Source organism: Carassius auratus, chromosome 24, assembly GCF_003368295.1.
Source record: "Carassius auratus strain Wakin chromosome 24, ASM336829v1, whole genome shotgun sequence".
NCBI classification, from domain to species: domain Eukaryota; kingdom Metazoa; phylum Chordata; class Actinopteri; order Cypriniformes; family Cyprinidae; genus Carassius; species Carassius auratus.
Genome location: NC_039266.1, coordinates 22,552,153 through 22,572,152, shown reverse-complemented (window position 1 = coordinate 22,572,152; position 20,000 = coordinate 22,552,153). Strand labels below are relative to the sequence as shown.

General features: G+C 39.2%; 1 protein-coding gene and 1 pseudogene across 3 annotated transcripts in view; one reads left to right on the top strand and one right to left on the bottom strand.

Moving 5' to 3' along the window:
* The window catches only part of LOC113042666 (NEDD4-like E3 ubiquitin-protein ligase WWP1), a 24,546-nt gene extending 9,624 nt beyond the window's left edge, over positions 1 to 14,922 (top strand). For all 3 annotated transcript variants that reach the window (XM_026201669.1, XM_026201670.1, XM_026201672.1), the window contains 15 exons: positions 905 to 1,079; positions 1,160 to 1,214; positions 1,291 to 1,375; positions 1,475 to 1,603; positions 4,577 to 4,649; positions 4,728 to 4,799; positions 4,878 to 4,966; positions 7,115 to 7,274; positions 7,360 to 7,493; positions 7,605 to 7,745; positions 12,937 to 13,057; positions 13,129 to 13,233; positions 14,034 to 14,130; positions 14,212 to 14,284; positions 14,358 to 14,922. In XM_026201669.1, the coding sequence (XP_026057454.1) occupies positions 905 to 1,079; positions 1,160 to 1,214; positions 1,291 to 1,375; positions 1,475 to 1,603; positions 4,577 to 4,649; positions 4,728 to 4,799; positions 4,878 to 4,966; positions 7,115 to 7,274; positions 7,360 to 7,493; positions 7,605 to 7,745; positions 12,937 to 13,057; positions 13,129 to 13,233; positions 14,034 to 14,130; positions 14,212 to 14,284; positions 14,358 to 14,457 (1,609 nt within the window). In that variant the 3' untranslated portion in view covers positions 14,458 to 14,922. The remainder of the gene's footprint in view (positions 1 to 904; positions 1,080 to 1,159; positions 1,215 to 1,290; positions 1,376 to 1,474; positions 1,604 to 4,576; positions 4,650 to 4,727; positions 4,800 to 4,877; positions 4,967 to 7,114; positions 7,275 to 7,359; positions 7,494 to 7,604; positions 7,746 to 12,936; positions 13,058 to 13,128; positions 13,234 to 14,033; positions 14,131 to 14,211; positions 14,285 to 14,357) is intronic.
* The window catches only part of LOC113042671 (receptor-type tyrosine-protein phosphatase mu-like), a 673,064-nt pseudogene that overhangs the window by 602,640 nt on the left and 50,424 nt on the right, over positions 1 to 20,000 (bottom strand).

Below are 20,000 nucleotides of genomic sequence, written 5' to 3'. Positions count from 1 at the left end.
CGCATCTACGTTATGATACGAAACACACACTCACTCACTCTTTCTCTCTCTCTCTCTCTCTCTCTCTCTCTCTCTCACACACTCACACACACTCTCTGGTGTCAGTTATATCATTGACTTGATTGCACAGACACTATTCAAACTGACCTGAGCGGATGATGACATCACTGAATTCAATGATGAACTGCCTTTAACTGAACATGGAGTGTTTACTATCGTCCTTCTGCATTGACACACTATTCTCCTGTTTAAAGGGTTAGTTCACCCCAGATATTTATCTTACAAAAACACATGTCTTCACTACAGGGGGCCTTTATTCACCCCCGGAGCCGTGTGGGGGACGTTTTATTATAGATACATACACTTTTTTTCACATTTTCTGTCTGATTGAGCAGCTCGACCCGCTGATCCTGATTATGACTGGAATGCTCATTATTACAGGAGAAAAACATGCTGTTAATGAAAACACTGGTCAAATGTTTATTTTCCACACTAATAAAAACATTATTTAAATCAATGTAATTACATGATCACAGTGAATAACTCTACATAGGGAATTAAATTAAAGCCCTTTTAATCTTTGGGGAAAAAAGCCCTAATTCTGTGTTCAGATTCCAGAATGAGCATTTTGACATTTGTAGGACATATGTTCATGTGTGTGACTGAAATCAGAGCATTAGTGGGTCCCAGGGTTTCCCAGTAGATTATTACAGATCAGTGGACCAACATGTTTATTTCTGACACGCTCGTGATGTGAGTTTGTCTGGGACTGATGGAGGAGTGTTCAGGACACAAGTTTGGAGAGTATAGTGGAGATATAGTGTTAGATGTTAGTACAGATGTGTGTGTAACGGTAACCGAGTTCTTGTCTGTTGTTGATCACCTTCTCTCGCTCTGACTGTAGCTGGGAGCGGAGGGTGGATAACCGCAGCAGGATTTATTACGTGGATCATAACACGCGCACCACCACGTGGCAGCGGCCGACGATGGAGTCTGTGAGGAACTTTGAGCAGTGGCAGTCCCAGCGCAGTCAGCTGCAGGGAGCCATGCACCAGTTCAACCAGAGATACCTGTACTCGGTACATTCAGCAGTCTGTGATGGGGATTCAGTCGTTCACACACTGATGCTCGTCTGCTCACGCTCTGTCTCTGTCTCCAGGCCTCCATGATGTCTGCTGAGAACGATCCTCTGGGGCCGCTGCCCCCCGGCTGGGGTAAGTTAGCGCTCCGCTGGGTCACACGTGTGTGTGTGTGTGTGTGACTGTGAGTGTGCTGTGTTCATGTTCTCAGAGCGCCGTGTCGACACCAACGATCGCGTCTACTTCGTCAATCACAGCACAAAGACGACGCAGTGGGAAGATCCACGAACACAAGGGTGAGTGAAGCTCCTCGTGACCTCTGTGACCTTCAGATCTCCCTCTCCTCACGCGTGTGTGTGTGTGTGTGTGTGTGTGTGTGTGTGTGTGTGAATCAGGCTGCAGAACGAGGACCCGCTCCCCGAGGGCTGGGAGATTCGTTACACCAGGGAGGGAGTGCGCTACTTTGTGGATCATAACACACGCACCACGACCTTCAGTGACCCGCGGACGGGCAAATCTGCCGTGTGAGTCCTTCAGTCTCACTGTAATTATGTTTCCATTTAAAGTTGTGAATATGCCGTAAAACATTAGCATATAGAGGTCGACCGATAGTGGATATTGCTGCTACCGATAGTTGGACCACACTGTCCGATACCGATTACGCTGTTATCCAGACTCACAGCTGAAAGTGCCCTTCCTAATTTAAATTGTAACAGTTCATTACTTCAGTGTGTTATACACATAATTTTGGTGTCTTTGGAAAGAAGACCCTTTGGGCTTTTTATCAACCAGATTTGACAATGCTCAAAAATATTAGTTATAGATACTGAAGTGCCACACTGAATGTTTTTCTTATTTGATATAAAAATACATGAAATGAGTCCTGGAGCAATCTAGAAAAGCAATGGGTTTCTATTTCAAGTCTGAAGAAGATGCCATGAAAAATTTGATTCCTGCAAACATTTTGTCTAGACCCCCTCACCCCCCAAATATAAAAAACATATTTACCAACTGTATTGAAGGGTTCTACAAAGTATTTTAGTCATTAAACATACCCCTGCATATTTTTTCCAAATATAAAACAATAGACAGAACTTAGACATCATGTAAGTGATTTATTTGAGCACTAGAAAAAATAGAATAAGAAAAATAAATAAGAAAAATAAAAAAGATTTAACTTTGTATGTCAATTACAGAACATCCTGAGATTGCTAGAAATGAGGCACGGTCATATAGTCATGTGCTGATGGCCAGTTATAGAGATGGTAATCCTATAAATGCCAATAAAGTCAATAATCACACAGTATTTATATAGATGGCATTCACATTGATAGCTGTGATCATACAGTAATAGCGAGCTGATTTGGGCTGATTTGGGCTGACACTCAAACAGATGGTTATCTTGCAGATACATTCACATTCAACATAAAACACAAACACATATATAAAAAAAATGTGCAAAAGGCGATCGCTATAAGTTCTGCCTCCATCAGCTGACAGGTGCGTCACGAGGGAGCACCAGAATTAGTTTAGAATTTTAGTAACGATCGTTCTTAAAATGGCTACTGAACAAAAACTAAAATAGTGCTTTATAAAAAAAAAAACAGTACTGAACCATACTTGTAGTATAAATAATTATGTAATAATTAAGTAATAATAATAATAGTAAATGTTGTAATTACCACACTCTAATAGAGCCCTATGAAATCAGTTTTATTTTTTCCTAAATTCTGATATTTATTTTTTAATTTTTCTGTATTGTTTTTTTACATATATTTTTCCAAGTTTATTAATCAAACAGCAAGCCGAATTAATTAAAACCATGAAACTTATACATTTTCCCATCAATTTAATAAAAGTTTAACAAAAATTACATGTTTAGGTCCCATTAAATGTTTTATTTTTTTGCAGTTAGTTACAATAAAAAGTTTACATTTTATGGTAACCAAATTTTGTTTTAGCATGTTTAATTATTTGAATATATAAAACAACTTAGTTTTTTTTTCTTATAGAAATTAAGCAAACAAATGGGATTTTTTATATTAAAACTAAAACATGGAAGAAATATTGTGTGATTATTCCTCAAAAATAATGTTTGTTTCATTTTAGTAGTAGGATATGTACATTCGACATTAAATCGACTTTCGCGGTGATTTAAGTGTAATGACCTACTTTTTATTAATTTATTTAACATTTGACAAATTCTGTGACATTTTGCATTAAACTCTAAATTCTGTTTTTATGACTTAGTTTTCACGTCACAGAAATCATAGGGCCCTACAATTATACCAGCACAATGTGTACTCTCACACTTTAACTGCTCTATCCTTGAACACTTAATGATGATGTAATCAAAATAAAAGAGCAGCGCTGAGTTTAGGAGAACTAACCAGTATCACACACTCCGGATGCGTCGCATTCAACTAAAACAGTTTATTTATTCACCAAACGGAGACAGGTTTACTTGGAGTGAACAATGAGGCAAAGAGAAGTTTGAAAATTAGTGTTTTAAAAACGGAGCAAACCGAAAGAGCGAACAGTATTATAGCTCTTATTAATTAAGCATACAGTCTTTATTAGAGCTGCAGAAACACGTTTACATGGAAATGCTCAATATATAATTTATTATGTACATTAACAACAATTCAGGTGAATATAATGTAATTTAATGGAGAATTATGTGAATGATGCTGTGAGGCGTGGCAGGATTTTCTGTCTGAAGTTTCTGGCTCTGTTCAGCATCACGTGTCTGAACAAACACTCTTCTGCTGTCAGTGGTTCAGCCACTAGAGGCCGCTCTCACACTTTATGATGAACACAGAGCCTTCTCAGACGCTCCAGCAGCGGACCCAACCAGGAAAACTATCGGCATGGATTTTTGCCGATAACCGAATAATAACTGTTCCAGCAATCAACTATTGATGCCGATTAATCAGCAGAACTGATACATCAGTCGACCTCTATATAAAACACTCTTTCTATCCCATGTGAAATAAACATATCGTCTCCTCCTGCGAAACTGTGATGGCATATTAGTAAGAAATTAATAAAGAGTTTCTGCTCAGGGAAGCCTTTAATTTTTTTCCCACCACAATTAATGAATTAAACTCTGTCATGTGATTTTGCGTTCTGATGTTTGTGAACACAATCGTGCAAGACCGTTTTGGGGGTTGATTATACTGAATCATTTTGATGACAGATTTTGACTTGGGCATTTCAGAATGACTAAACCGAACCCAGTACCTTTCTCTGTGATGAGATTGTTCCTCTGCTCAGTCCAGTTTTCCAGTTACAGCATCTGATCAAAATCAAAAGTTTTTTTGTCGTGCATCCAGGAGTCTATTCACAGAATGTTTGTTCCATGTATTCAACAATATATAAAAAAAAAAGCTCCACCTTTTTAATGCACATTTTATTGTGCTTTTTGACATATCAAATAAATTGGTGGAAATGTATTGGCATTGTGTTTCTCTAATGAATGTGTGTGTTTTGCACAGCACTAAAGGTCCACAGATCGCGTACGAGCGAAGCTTTCGATGGAAACTTGCGCATTTCCGCTATTTGTGTCAGGTAACGCTCTCTCAGCTCTTCAACACGTGTGAAACCCTGTGTGTGTTTGTTTCAAAAGCGTTGTCTGTGTGTCTGCAGTCCAACGCTCTGGCCAGCCATGTGAAGTTCACCGTGTCCCGACAGACGCTGTTTGAAGACTCGTTCCAGCAGGTCTGAGACACACACCGCAAAAGCTCAGTCTGTTTGTGAACGTCTCATTTACTGGTTCTGTTTTCCTCATTACTGCAGATCATGAACTTTAAACCGTATGACCTGAGGAGACGTCTGTACATTATCTTCAAAGGAGAGGAGGGACTGGACTACGGAGGCCTCGCTCGGTACGACACACACTAGGGATGGGACGAAATATCGTTTGACAAAATATTGCGATACAAAACGTGACGAAACGCATCGAGATCGAAAAAAATGGATCGCGAAATAAAGATAGATGGCACTGCTGCATGATTTGCATAGTATATAAATAATTTAGTGTATTATATGTGTGTGTATGTATATGGGGCAGACATACAGTCTATGGTGGCACGATGGCAGTACCATCTGTTGATCAAGCAGGGTAAAAAAACTAAATGAAAAAAAAAAAGATTATATCCGGGGAACGGTGCGGTACGTCGTCACGTCAAGACCATGGAGTCAAATGAGGTCGAAATTGAGGACGGAAAATGACACACAGACCATCGCCAACATGAAAAGCGTCATTCTACTCGACATCTCGGACCGGTAACTCTGCGAGAGAGAGCCCCGGCTGCGCGCGCTCACAGTCTTCAAACAACACGAGCGCTTCTTGCTCTCTCTCTCCCTTGTGCACATTAATCAAAATCATTAAACACGATAGAAAAAGGGTGAAACACCAAAGTTTCACGTGGAGCATTCAGAGATTTCTTTTTCTCCATGACAGGCTGCTGGCTCCCACTGTTCATTTTTATTTATTTATTTTTGGGAAAAAAAGAGAGAGAGAGTCTCTGTGTGCGTGTGTCTGTGAGAGAGGGAGGGAGTGAAGGATTGAAAGAGAGAAATGTTTGAGCTAGTTTGATTTTTTTTTTTTTCCAGACCAGTGACATAGATGAAAGAAGCACTAGGGCCAGTGCTTCAACATCAGGGGCAGCAGCAGAGCAGGCCAGGGTCGTGGTTGAGGCAGCACAGGGAGCAGAGCAGAGATTACACCAGAACATGTTGATATGTTAGTTTTTTTGAAGAAGAACCAGTCCTGAGATAACTTAACCTAGGATTAGAGCAGCACTAAGGGAGTGTTCTTGTTAGTGTTTGGCCAGTTAGGCCTTGTGTTTCCCTGTGTGCAGCTGAAACAAAAATAAATAAGTTGTTATTATACAGTAATATTTTCTTCTTTTTTTTTTCTTTTTTGATATCGTATCGTGACGTATCATATCGTGACCCTGGCATATCGAGGTGCATTGTATCGTGAGTTTAAGTGTATCGTCCCATCCTTAACACACACAGAGAATCAAATCAACACCGCCACACACATCCACACACACACACACACACACATGTTTGTTTCTGTGTAAAGTGTGTTCATCCCATAGGTGTAATGGTTTTTATTCTGTAGAAACTGTATATTCTATGGCCCTTCACCAACCCTACACCTAACCCTAAACCTCACAGGAAACTTTGTGCATTTTTACTTTCTCAAAAAAAACTAATTCTGTATGATTTATAAGTGTTTTGAAAAATGGGGACATGGCTTATGTGCTCATAAGTCACCCTCTCCTTGTAATACCTGTGTCATACCCATGTCATTATACAGAGTTGTGTCCTGATATGATACACACACACACACACACACACACACACCCTACTACTTTAAAGTTATTGATTATTAACATCTACACCTACCCGAACCCTAAACCTACCCTTACTGTAATTTACATACAGTAATTATGTATTATATTTGCGGTTGTAGCTAGAAGCCTAACCCTTTTTCTACCTATTATATTGTGTTTTTTCTCAAATCTAGACCTACCCTTACATAATGCAGATACATTAAATTTTGTTGTTCATCATGAGAATAAGGACGCAACATTAATGTGCTCATGTGCAGTATACCCTGGTAGGAAAATCTGAGGAGTAGGATAAAGTGTCAGGACACCGGATCATCTCAGGATCTACTGAGTTTAGTTCTTTATAAGACTTCCTGAATACAAAATGTAAAAAATCATACTTGAATCAGGAGCCATAGGGCAAAAATAAATGTTGTGTTATATTAACCATATTGTATTAACATTAATTAAATTTCAATTTTTTTTTATAATTTTAAAGTAGTTTTTTTTAATTCACTTTTTTATATTTCAATGCAAAAATAAAGAGAGACTGACAATGATTCTCTGTTTACATTAGAGGCAGATGATCATTTTGGTCAGTGGTTTTGTCTCTTTTCACATCCCATATGAGAGACACTGCAGTAATTCTGTCTAGTGTATGTGTGTGTGTGTGTGTGTGTGTGTGTGCAGGGAATGGTTCTTCCTCCTGTCTCACGAGGTGCTGAACCCCATGTACTGTCTGTTTGAATACGCTGGCAAGAGCAACTACTGTCTGCAGATCAACCCTGCGTCCACCATCAACCCTGACCACCTGACCTACTTCTGCTTCATCGGACGTTTCATCGCCATGGTAACACACACACACACACACACACACTCACAAGCATCAGTGAAGATGAAGTCTGTTGACCTGTCGCTCATTTCTGTGTTTTAAGGCTCTCTTCCACGGGAAGTTCATCGACACCGGCTTCTCGTTGCCCTTCTACAAGCGCATGCTCAATAAGAAACTGATCTTGAAGGATCTGGAGTCAATAGATCCTGAGTTCTATAACTCTCTTATCTGGATCAGGTGTGTATGTCTCGTTATAATAAAACCATCCTGACCTGGAATGATGAGGTCTGAGGTCACAGTAATTGTTTCTACAGAAGACTGATAGTCGCTCATGTGATTCTTTCGCAGAGACAACAACATCGAGGAGTGTGACCTGGAGATGTACTTTTCAGTGGACATGGAAATCCTGGGCAAAATCACATCCCACGACCTGAAAGAAGATGGAGCTGATGTCCTGGTGACAGAGGAGAATAAAGAGGAGTATATTGGGTAAGAGCTGTAGCTGCTTCTTTTATGCCCGTTTCACACTGCAACTATGAGCTTCACGTCAGCGTCACTGCATCGTAACTTCAACATCACTACAGTGACACTTCAGCATAACTGAAACCTAACTGCAGCATAACAACAGCGTGACTTCAGGGTAACTTCAGCATAACTACAGAGTTACTTTTGCATAAATGCAGCGTAACTTCAACTTCACTACAGCATGTAACTACAGACTTAAGTGCAGAGTAACTACAGGTTAACTGCAGCGTACCTGCAACATAACTGCAGCGTAACTAGGCAAGTCAAGTCACCTTTATTTATATAGCGCTTTAAACAAAATACATTGCGTCAAAGCAACTGAACAACATTCATTAGGAAAACAGTGTGTCAGTAATGCAAAGTGACAGTTAAAGGCAGTTCATCATTGAATTCAGTGATGTCATCTCTGTTCAGTTTAAATAGTGTCTGTGCATTTATTTGCAATCAAGTCAATGATATCACTGTAGATGAAGTGACCCCAACTAAGCAAGCCAGAGGCGACAGCGGCAAGGAACCGAAACTCCATCGGTGACAGAATGGAGAAAAAAACCTTGGGAGAAACCAGGCTCAGTTGGGGTTAGAGATGTTCCGATACCCTTTTTCTCTTCCCGATACCGATTCCGATACCTGGGCTCAGGGTATCGGCCGATACCGAGTACTGATCCGATACCTGGGTGTATATCTGTATATACAGCTGTATATACTACTAGCCCTGTGTAAATTGCTAGAATTTTTTTATGGTGTGCTTCAGACAGATCCCTCAATAAAACATGAACAAATACATGGTGAACTGCTGTATTTATTACAGTATTTTTATTATCTAACATGAATTTGACAGTATTATTTATTTTCTTATGCAAAAAAGAACTTCAAATGCAGCCAAAAATCTAACACCGCAAACTAAAAAAGGTATTTAAGTTTTACAATATAACTGTATAAAAAAACTGCAACAAAAAAGATCTATTAATCAGATAATCTCTTTACAACAAAACAAGTAAAAAACAAGCAACCATCTAGGCATAATTATTATTATTATAGAGACGTATTATTATTACTGTAGGCTACAACAGTAGCTTTATATATTGTCAATTTACTCATGTAAACCAAACATTTATTTTAATGGGCTGCCATGAAGATCTTTGAGTGTCTGTGTTTATGATATGACAGTATTCTCAAATGAAACGGTAAATTCTCATGAAGTGACGGTTTATGCGTTCGTGTCCTCATGACACACAGCAGAGACTACAAAACAGCGAGCTCTCGCGCATCTGTGCCAGTCACCCACAGAGATGTAGATTTTGCGGGAGTAATATTTAAATAGTATTTTGCAGTTTAATATTCACAGACACTAGTATATATTCGGCTACTGTCTGGAGCCCTGCGCTCTGACTTACACGGAAGCGACTGAACGCAGCTGCCGGTACTGAATATACTCGAGAGTCTGTAACTACCGGTACTACAGAGACATACTGCTAACCACTGATCTATAATATAGTAGCGGCTTCACTGTGTTTTGGCAGTTTAGAATGTGATGAGTGATCCAGTCATATATAGATAAGGGCTGCTAACGCGTTTTCATTTCTTCTTCGCTGCTCTAAACAGGGGTTGCTTGTGGCAACACAGCACGACTTCCTGTGTTTTCAATGCATTTTGAGCAGCGAAGAAGAACCGTGCAGCGGTTAGGCAAAGCTTGCGGTCATAACTAGGTCTTTTTTAAGAAAATGGTATCGGATCGGTATATGGGTTCATGTACTCGCCGATGCCGATGCCAGAATTTGTTGTGGTATCGGAGATATTTCCGATACTAGTATCGGAATCGGAACAACTCTAGTTGGGGTCAGTTCTCCTCTGACCAGACGAAACCAGTAGTTCAATTCCAGACTGCAGCAAAGTCAGATTGTGCAGAAGAATCATCTGTTTCCTGTGGTCTTGTCCTGGTGCTCCTCTGAGACAAGGTCTTTACAGGGGATCTGTATCTGGGCTCTAGTTGTCCTGGTCTCCGCTGTCTTTCAGGGATGTAGAGGTCCTTTCTAGGTGCTGATCCACCATCTGGTCTGGATACGTACTGGATCCGGGTGACTGCAGTGACCCTCTGATCTGGACACAGACTGGATCTGGTGGCCACGGTGACCTCGGAACAAGAGAGAAACAGACAAATATTAGCGTAGATGCCATTCTTCTAATGATGTAGCAAGTACATCGGGTGTTATGTGAAGTGTTTCCGGTTCCGGTTTACCTAATTAATGCAGCCTAAAAATCCTTTAACGGATTTGGATATTAAAAGCATATTAGTATGTTATGTGTATGCCAGGTTAAAGAGATGGGTCTTTAATCTAGATTTAAACTGCAAGAGTGTGTCTGCCTCCCGAACAATGTTAGGTAGGTTATTCCAGAGTTTAGGCGCCAAATAGGAAAAGGATCTGCCGCCCGCAGTTGATTTTGATATTCTAGGTATTATCAAATTGCCTGAGTTTTGAGAACGTAGCGGACGTAGAGGATTATAATGTAAAAGGAGCTCATTCAAATACTGAGGTGCTAAACCATTCAGGGCTTTATAAGTAATAAGCAATATTTTAAAATCTGTACGATGTTTGATAGGGAGCCAGTGCAGTGTGGACAGGACCGGGCTAATATGGTCATACTTCCTGGTTCCTGTAAGAACTCTTGCTGCTGCATTTTGGACTAGCTGTAGTTTGTTTACTAAGCGTGCAGAACAACCACCCAATAAAGCATTACAATAATCTAACCTTGAAGTCATAAATGCATGGATTAACATTTCTGCATTTGACATTGAGAGCATAGGCCGTAATTTAGATATATTTTTGAGATGGAAATTTTTTTTTTAGCAGTTTTACAAATGCTAGAAATATGGCTTTCTAAGGAAAGATTGTGATCAAATAGCACACCTAGGTTCATAACTGATGACGAAGAATTGACAGAGCAGCCATCAAGTCTTAGACAGTGTTCTAGGTTATTACAAGCTGAGTTTTTAGGTCCTATAATTAACACCTTAGCAGTAAGAAATTACTCGTCATACAATTTTTTATAGCGACTATGCATTCCATTAGTTTTTCAAATTAGTGTTTCACTGGGCCACGAAGAAATATAGAGCTGAGTATCATCAGCATAACATTGAAAGCTAACACCATGTTTCCTGATGATATCTCCCAAGGGTAACATATAAAGTGTGAAGAGTAGCGGCCCAGGTACTGAGCCTTGATGTACTCCATACTGCACTTGTGATTGATATGAAACCTCTTCATTCACTTCTACGAATTGATGTCGGTCATATAAGTACGATTTAAAAGCCATGCTAATGCACTTCCACTGATGCCAACAAAGTGTTCAAGTCTATGCAAAAGAATGTTGTGTCAAACGCAGCACTAAGATCCAATAAAACTAATAGAGAGATACACCCACGATCAGATGATAAGAGCAGATCATTTGTAACTCTAAGGAGAGCAGTCTCAGTACTATGAAGTGAAGTGAAGTGAAGTGACATTCAGCCAAGTATGGTGACCCATACTCAGAATTTGTGCTCTGCATTTAACCCATCCGAAATGCACACACACAGAGCAGTGAACACACACACACACACTGTGAGCACATACCCGGAGCAGTGGGCAGCCATTTATGCTGCGGCCGACGTGGAGCAGTTGGGGGTTCGATGCCTTGCTCAAGGACACCTAAGTCGTGGTATTGATGGTGGAGAGAGAACTGTACATGCACTACCCCCACCCACAATCCCGTCCGGCCCGAGACTAGAACCCACAACCCTTCGATTGGGAGTCCAACCCTCTAGCCATTAGGCCACGACTTCCCCTTCCCTATGATATGGTCTAAATCCTGATTGGAAATCCTCACATATATCATTTTTCTCTAAGAAGGAATATAATTGTGAGGATACCACCTTTTCTAGTATCTTGGACAGAAAAGAGAGATTCGAGATTGGTCTATAATTAACTAGTTATTTGGGGTCAAGTTGTGGTTTATTGATGAGAGGCTTAATAACAGCCAGTTTGAAGGTTTTGGGGACATATCCTAGTGACAATGAGGAATTAATAATAGTCAGAAGAGGACCTATGACTTCTGGAAGCACCTCTTTTAGGAGCTTAGATGGTATAGGGTCTAACATACATGTTGTTGGTTTAGATGATTTAACAAGTTTATACAATTCTTCCTCTCCTATAGTAGAGAATGAGTGGAACTGTTCCTCAGGGGGTCTATAGTGCACTGTCTGATGTGATACTGTAGCTGACGGCTGAATGGTTGCAATTTTATCTCTAATAGTATCGATTTTAGAAGTAGTTCATAAAGTCATTACTGCTGAGGTGTTGGGAAATGTCAACACTTGCTGAGGCTTTATTTTTCGTTAATTTAGCCACTGTATTGAATAAATACCTGGGATTATGTTTGTTTTCTTCTAAAAGAGAAGAAAAGTACGCAGATCTACTAGTTTTTAAAGCTTTTTTGTAGGATAGGTTACTTTCCCGCCAAGCAATACGAAATACCTCTAGTTTTACTTTCCTCCAGCTGCGCTCCATTTTTCGGGCTGCTCTCTTTAGGGTGCGAGTATGCTCATTATACCATGGTGTCACTGTTTTCCTTAACCTTCCTTAAGCGTAAAGGAGCAACTGTATTTAAAGTGCTAGAAAAGAGAGAGTCCATAGTTTCTGTTACATCATCAAGTTGTTTTGGATATGCTAAGGAATCCGGATACATCAGGAAGATAACTTAAAAAGCAGTCTTGTGTGGTAGAAGTGATGGTTCTACCATACTTAGAATTTACAGTTTTGGCTATATGAAGTTTGCACAAAACTAAATAATTAACTAACTAAACAACAGCCTAAGTGCAGCGTAACTACAGCGTTTAAATGGGCAAATCTTATATACATGTTTTTGAATCTTTTTTATTTTTTTGGTACACTCCAATTCTTGTTAAACATTCTAGACATAGGCTACTTATTCTGTTTATTTTTAGCAATTTTTTGTGTTATATTTTTATTTAATTTTGTGTTAAATGTTTATTTTTTCTATCGAAAGTGTCCCATCACTTTATTTGAACATGAGTGCCGCAAAAATAGGCTTCAGCGCTGCTCTTTATCCCGCTGTGAATGCGCACTTAGTGTGAGTGTTCCTGTCTCTTGTCCCGCAGGCTAATGGCTGAGTGGAGGTTTTCTCGTGGCGTTGAGAGTCAGACCAAAGCGTTCCTGGATGGGTTTAACGAGGTGGTGCCACTGCAGTGGCTGCAGTACTTTGATGAGAAGGAGCTGGAGGTGCGTTTGCAGTTTATATGACCATCTGACCCATCTGAAGCTCTCGATGATGGACGCTTTTGTGTTTGCAGGTGATGTTGTGTGGCATGCAGGAGGTGGATCTGCAGGACTGGCAGAGGAACACAGTCTATCGTCACTACACACGCAACAGCAAACAGATCATCTGGTTCTGGCAGGTGTGAGACGCCTCTGACATAACTTATGTCTTTCTTAAGGTCTCGTAGGAAAGCGCCACAGCTTTTTTTAATTGCTTTCTTGGCCTGATTTTTAGGTGTGTGTGTATGTGTGTATATAAATATATGTATGAAATACTGAATTTGGGATTTTCCTTAGTTGTCAGTTATCATCAAACTTAAAATAAGTAAACACTTGAAATATATCAGTCTGTGTGTAATCAGTTAATATAATATACAAGTTTCACTTTAATAAATAAATCAACTTTTTGATGATATTCTAATTATATATATATATATATATATATATATACATTTCAATATATATATTTTTTTCTCACTTTTTTTTTTCCTTTTGAAGCATTGTATGCATTATATGCATTTAGAAATTTTGTCCAATTGGATTTATATGGAAGAGTCACACGGGCTGAGCATTAAGGATATTTTAATATTTTATCTTCATTTTGATTCTCAAGGTCTAACAGACATGTTAACATTACCTAACCCTGTCAATGGTAAATTAATTTCATGCTAATATTTTTGGCCCAACTGCAGTCTCTCAACACATCGGATTAAAACAGACTTGTCTTTTATACTCCTTTATCTTTAAAGTAGATGCGAATTAAACCTGAATCATTTTACCTGTTTGTTTTATATATATGTTATGTTGAAGTGATCTCTGTTTGGGTTTTAGTGATTTTCACAATACTTCGAAGCATACTGAACTGGAAGGGGAAGCTGGTTTTGGCCCATTGAAGAGTGAGGTCTGAATCTGTTGTGTGTGTGTGTGTGTGTGTGTGCAGTGGGTGAAGGAGGTGGATAACGAGGTGCGTCTGCGTCTGATGCAGTTTGTGACGGGCACCTGCAGACTTCCTCTGGGGGGCTTCGCTGAACTCATGGGTGAGTGTTCAGCGGTTTATCTCCATCACCCGTGTGACACAGACGTATTTGACTCTTCTCTTCTGATTCTTCATCCTCCAGGAAGCAACGGACCGCAGAAGTTCTGCATTGAGAAGGTGGGCAAAGAGACCTGGCTGCCCCGGAGTCACACCTGGTGAGTTTTCAGGATGAAGACAGACGTCACAAGCAGTTTACGTTCACGTCTCACTCCGTTCTGTGTGTTTCAGCTTTAACCGGCTGGATCTGCCCCCCTACAAAAGCTACGAACAGCTGAAGGAGAAGCTGCTCTTTGCGATTGAGGAGACGGAAGGATTCGGTCAAGAGTAATGAAATGTCTCTTCTCTTTACGGCCAAGTAAAACAAAACCATGAAACTTGCACAGATGATAACCAATGTAAATAAGCTATTTTTTCATTTTAAACCAAATCTTTATCTTAAAACATCATTTAGCGATCTTCATAACATGATTCCCCATGAATATGCAAGCGTTTGAGCTTTTCTGATCTTTTCGATACTGATATATATATATATATATATACACAACAACGCTTTATTCATTTGGTGGGTTTAAAAAAAATAAACAAACAAAAACATTAGAGATGATTTTATAGTAGAGCTCCAAACTTCCAGCTCTAGTTTTATAGAGCTTTTACAGAATGATTGTAGAGTTTGATCAGGTGCCTGGGGTTTTCTTTGTGTCGTTGGACATCAAGTTGTGATAGTTAAGCGCTTGCATGGCTGCCTGCAGACTGAGAGATGATTGACTCTGTGTCTCATATCATTCATCACGACTGGTTCGGACAGTATTGCTGTTGTCCATCAGTATTGGTTCCTCCAGAGTCTCTGCAGATGCTCAGAACGTCAGTTGTGCTCGAAGCACTTCACTATTTCTGTGGCCTTTGTCTGTCAGAGGAGGAAAACTGTCCATGAATTTTTCATATTAAAATATATGAGTTCTAACAAACTTGGCTGTCTCTCGTGTTCTTCAAACACTGACAAAGACTTAGTGGTAGATTCCTGTTTTTGTGTGTGTTTTTTATAGTTTCTTTAATTGCATCTCAGCACAGAACTCTTGAGCACATCATAAAGATACATTTTTGTTTGGATTTATTTCATTTGCAGAGAGCACAAAATATAGTCAGTTTGTTAAATCAATTTTTGTTTTTTGAATTGCTTTCAAAACATCAGATTCATGTAAAGAAAGAAGAAAAATCATGTTACATAGTTTTAAGGTTCAGTGTCTTGTACAGTATTGTTCAAAATAATAGCAGTACAATGTGACTAACCAGAATAATCAAGGTTTTTAGTATATTTTTTATTGCTACGTGGCAAACAAGTTACCAGTAGGTTCAGTAGATTGTCAGAAAACAAACAAGACCCAGCATTCATGATATGCACGCTCTTAAGGCTGTGCAATTGGGCAATTAGTTGAAAGGGGTGTGTTCAAAAAAATAGCAGTGTCTACCTTTGACTGTACAAACTCAAAACTATTTTGTACAAACATTTTTTTTTTCTGGGATTTAGCAATCCTGTGAATCACTAAACTAATATTTAGTTGTATGACCACAGTTTTTTAAAACTGCTTGACATCTGTGTGGCATGGAGTCAACCAACTTGTGGCACCTCTCAGCTGTTATTCCACTCCATGATTCTTTAACAACATTCCACAATTCATTCACATTTCTTGGTTTTGCTTCAGAAACAGCATTTTTGATATCACCCCACAAGTTCTCAATTGGATTAAGGTCTGGAGATTGGGCTGGCCACTCCATAACATTAATTTTGTTGGTTTGGAACCAAGACCTCTTCAAGTATTTTAACATATGCAAACTGATCCATGATCCCTGGTATGCGATAAATAGGCCCAACACCATAGTAGGAGAAACATGCCCATATCATGATGCTTGCACCTCCATGCTTCACTGTCTTCACTGTGTACTGTGGCTTGAATTCAGAGTTTGGGGGTCGTCTCACAAACTGCCTGTGGCCCTTGGACCCAAAAAGAACAATTTTACTCTCATCAGTCCACAAAATGTTCCTCCATTTCTCTTTAGGCCAGTTGATGTGTTCTTTGGCAAATTGTAACCTCTTCTGCACATGCCTTTTTTTTAACAGAGGGACTTTGCGGGGGATTCTTGAAAATAGATTAGCTTCACACAGACGTCTTCTAACTGTCACAGTACTTACAGGTAACTCCAGACTGTCTTTGATCATCCTGGAGGTGATCATTGGCTGAGCCTTTGCCATTCTGGTTATTCTTCTATCCATTTTGATGGTTGTCTTCCGTTTTCTTCCACGTCTCTCTGGTTTTGCTCTCCATTTTAAGGCATTGGAGATCATTTTAGCTGAACAGCCTATCATTTTTTGCACCTCTTTATAGGTTTTCCCCTCTCTAATCAACTTTTTAATCAAAGTACGCTGTTCTTCTGAACAATGTCTTGATCGACCCATTTTCCTCAGCTTTCAAATGCATGTTCAACAAGTGTTGGCTTCATCCTTAAATAGGGGCCACCTGATTCACACCTGTTTCTTCACAAAATTGATGACCTCAGTGATTGAATGCCACACTGCTATTTTTTTGAACACACCCCTTTCAACTAATTCAACTAATTGCCCAATTGCACAGCCTTAAGAGCGTGCATATCATGAATGCTGGGTCTCATTTGTTTTCTGAGTATCTACTGAACCTACTGGTAACTTGTTTGCCACGTAGCAATAAAAAAATATACGAAAAACCTTGATTATTCTGGTTAGTCACATTGTACTGCTATTATTTTGAACTATACTGTAGGTGGATGGACGATTCTGAGAGAATTCAGAGTTTCCAGGTGTGCACGTGTGTTGATTAGTTTAAATGAGCTTGATAAATCCTCATTACTATACAATAAACCGATTAGCCACATGCTGAAGCTTCACGAATGATCTTTGATCTGTCAGTCCAGGGTCTCTGTCGTATCTGTTGACTCACAGATAATGGCAGACACTGAAAGAGCGTCTAAAATAGCGAATGATAAATCACCAACATACACATCGCTTACTGTAGATATGAGCGTTAAAAAGTTTTATTCATTCAGTAGTGAATGTGACCTATTTAGTGTGGTTATTTAATTCACCCTAATAAACATCTTACCTCTAATGCCGCATTTCAACCGAATTTACACAGAACATTTTTACCAGGAACTTTTTCCCCCGCAGACCTGTTGCTTTTTGTGTTTCCACTGCGGTCTAAAATACCAGGCAGATTAGACAAATAGTCTGGTGATGTAGGTCTGTGTGCATTTCTCAATACAAAGTATGCACATTTAGGACTCCTCGGTAGTTCAGACTTTGTGCATTCGACTCGGGAGTGTGATATCCACGACGAAGCGAATCCGGTAAATCAGCAAACAGCTGCGTACTTGATAACGTTAGTCAGCTGACCATGGCTACTGCAATTTTCCTCTGTATATTTACAATAAAACGAAATAGGGTATCAAATACCACTGCCTCCTTTTGTTTTCATTTGAACATAATAACAGCTGCAGAAATGTACTTAGTTCAGGGATATCACTGAGGCAGATTGCGAACCACTGCAGACAAAAGAATGATAAAACACATAATCCTTGCTCAAATGCAGCAATACTCATTTACAAACTGAAACGGTCACCTACTTTGTGAGCTGCAAACCAAGAGTTCTTTTTCTCCATTGCTTTTTGGTGGTAGTCAAGGAGCTCGTATGTGAGCAGCTTCCCGTTGGTGCTGATGCGGCACAGTGATGCCAGATCACGGGACACTCGGCATCATCTTCGAACAAGTGCGAACAAAGAGATGTTTTCACCCTCTAGTCAGGTCAACTCACCTTTATTTATTTATTTATTCAAAGGGGCTATGGACCCTTCCCCCAAAAGGAAGCTATCACCTAAAAATGGACAGAACAGGCCTCTGGTTCCCTAGCAACCAAAGACACACTATCTGATAACACTAGGTTTACGACACCCAAAAATGTGGCTGAGCAACTCAAGTCTCTCAGAAACAGACAAATAATGCACATAAAAAGGGACTCTTCTCTAGTTAATTAATAGAAAAACCTTTCTTTGAATTAACTCACATATACTTTAGGGGATTGTTTATACTGTTACTGTTCTTGTATATAGTGTTTTGTGTATTGTATATGTTTTATACATGCTTATGATGGATCACTAGTTAATATAACCTCATCTATATGATGTTTGGTATGTATGAGTTTGTATTTTCATGATCTAAATGAGAGTGTATATTAAATATTGATGCCTATACAACACATTAGTTTTATAAGAATCTTAAAGATTCTTCTCTTTAACTCTCCAATCTAATTTCATATGCATGACACCAGACTAGAGAAAAGAGTTGTAAAAATTCCCTCCAAAAGGTACTATTACTCATTGGCTCACTCAAATCCTGAGGGTGTGACATCATCCCCCTATATAGATCACTGATCACCAGATCAGGCGGTTCTTCTAGATTCAGGAATTCCAGGAGAAGATGTTGAGCTAAGGGCCTTAACCATGCTAAGCTTGTGCCAGGTTTCGGCCTTGACTATTCATTCATCGAAATCCTCTGATTCGAGCTCAGGGTTAGGCTCATCAATTCACTTTTGGTAGAGACCAACTGGAGCCCCAAAGTGCATCAGGACTCTATCAAACAGGTGAGACTTGCAAATGTCAAACTTAGTCTTATTAATTGATACATTAAGTATCATATGCACCTTTTACAAAGGTGTTTGAACTAAGAAACTGATGTTTCCTTCAGGCTGTAGATCTGCTGAATATCAAATTGTACCATAGCTCCATGTCTTTATTTATTTTCTTTTGACTGCTTAAGCTTTAACCCTTTTCCTATGCCAACTGTATGCATGTGTGTGTGTGTGTGTATGTTAGACTAGTTTAAGTGTTTATGTAGTTAATAAAGTCTTATTTGTATCACACTTGAGGTTGTTTATTGTTTGCTCATAACTGAAGTTCCTAATCATGCAGATTTTTGCTACTGGCTCTGAGTAGTATTGTACAGTAAGAAGGTTATTTTCCTTAACCAGGAAATTAACATTCTTAGAATTGCCAGAACATTTGACACTAAGAGGTCATGTAAATAGAAGTTAATAAATAGTATTTACTTACAACGTATCTAAATATTTATAATTAATCATAACTAATTATGATTGATTATTTATATTTCCCCTTTTGAGCTGATTCGCAACATTATATAGTGCTTTAAACAAAAAAGATTTGTGTCAAAGCAACTGAACAACATTAATTAGGAAAACAGTGTGTCAATAATGCAAAATGACAGTTAAAGGCAGTTCATCACTGAATTCAATGATGTCATCATCTCAGCTCAGTTTAAAAAGTATATGTGTAATCATTTGCAATCAAGTCAACGATATCGTTGTAAATGATGAAGCAGTATATCGGGTGTTATGGGAAGTGTTCCTGGTTCTGGTTTACCTAAATAATGCAGCCTAAAAATCCTTTAATGGATTTGGATATTGGACACATTTTAGTGTGTTTATGTGTAAACCAGGTTAAAGAGATGGGTCTTTAATCTGGATTTTAACAGCAAGAGTGTGTCTGCCTCCCGAACAATGTTAGGTAGGTTATTCCAGAGTTTAGGCGCCAAATAGGAAAAGGATCTGCTGCCCGCAGTTGATTTTGATATTCTAGGTATTATCAAATTGCCTGAATTTTGAGAACGTAGCGGACATGGAGGATATCATGAGGATATCAGCTTTCTAGCATTTGTAAATAGAACACCTAGGTTCCTAACTGATGACGAAGAATTGACAGAGCAGCCATCATGTCTTAGACAGTGTTCTAGGTTATTACATGCAGAGTTTTTAGGTCCTAAAATGAACACCT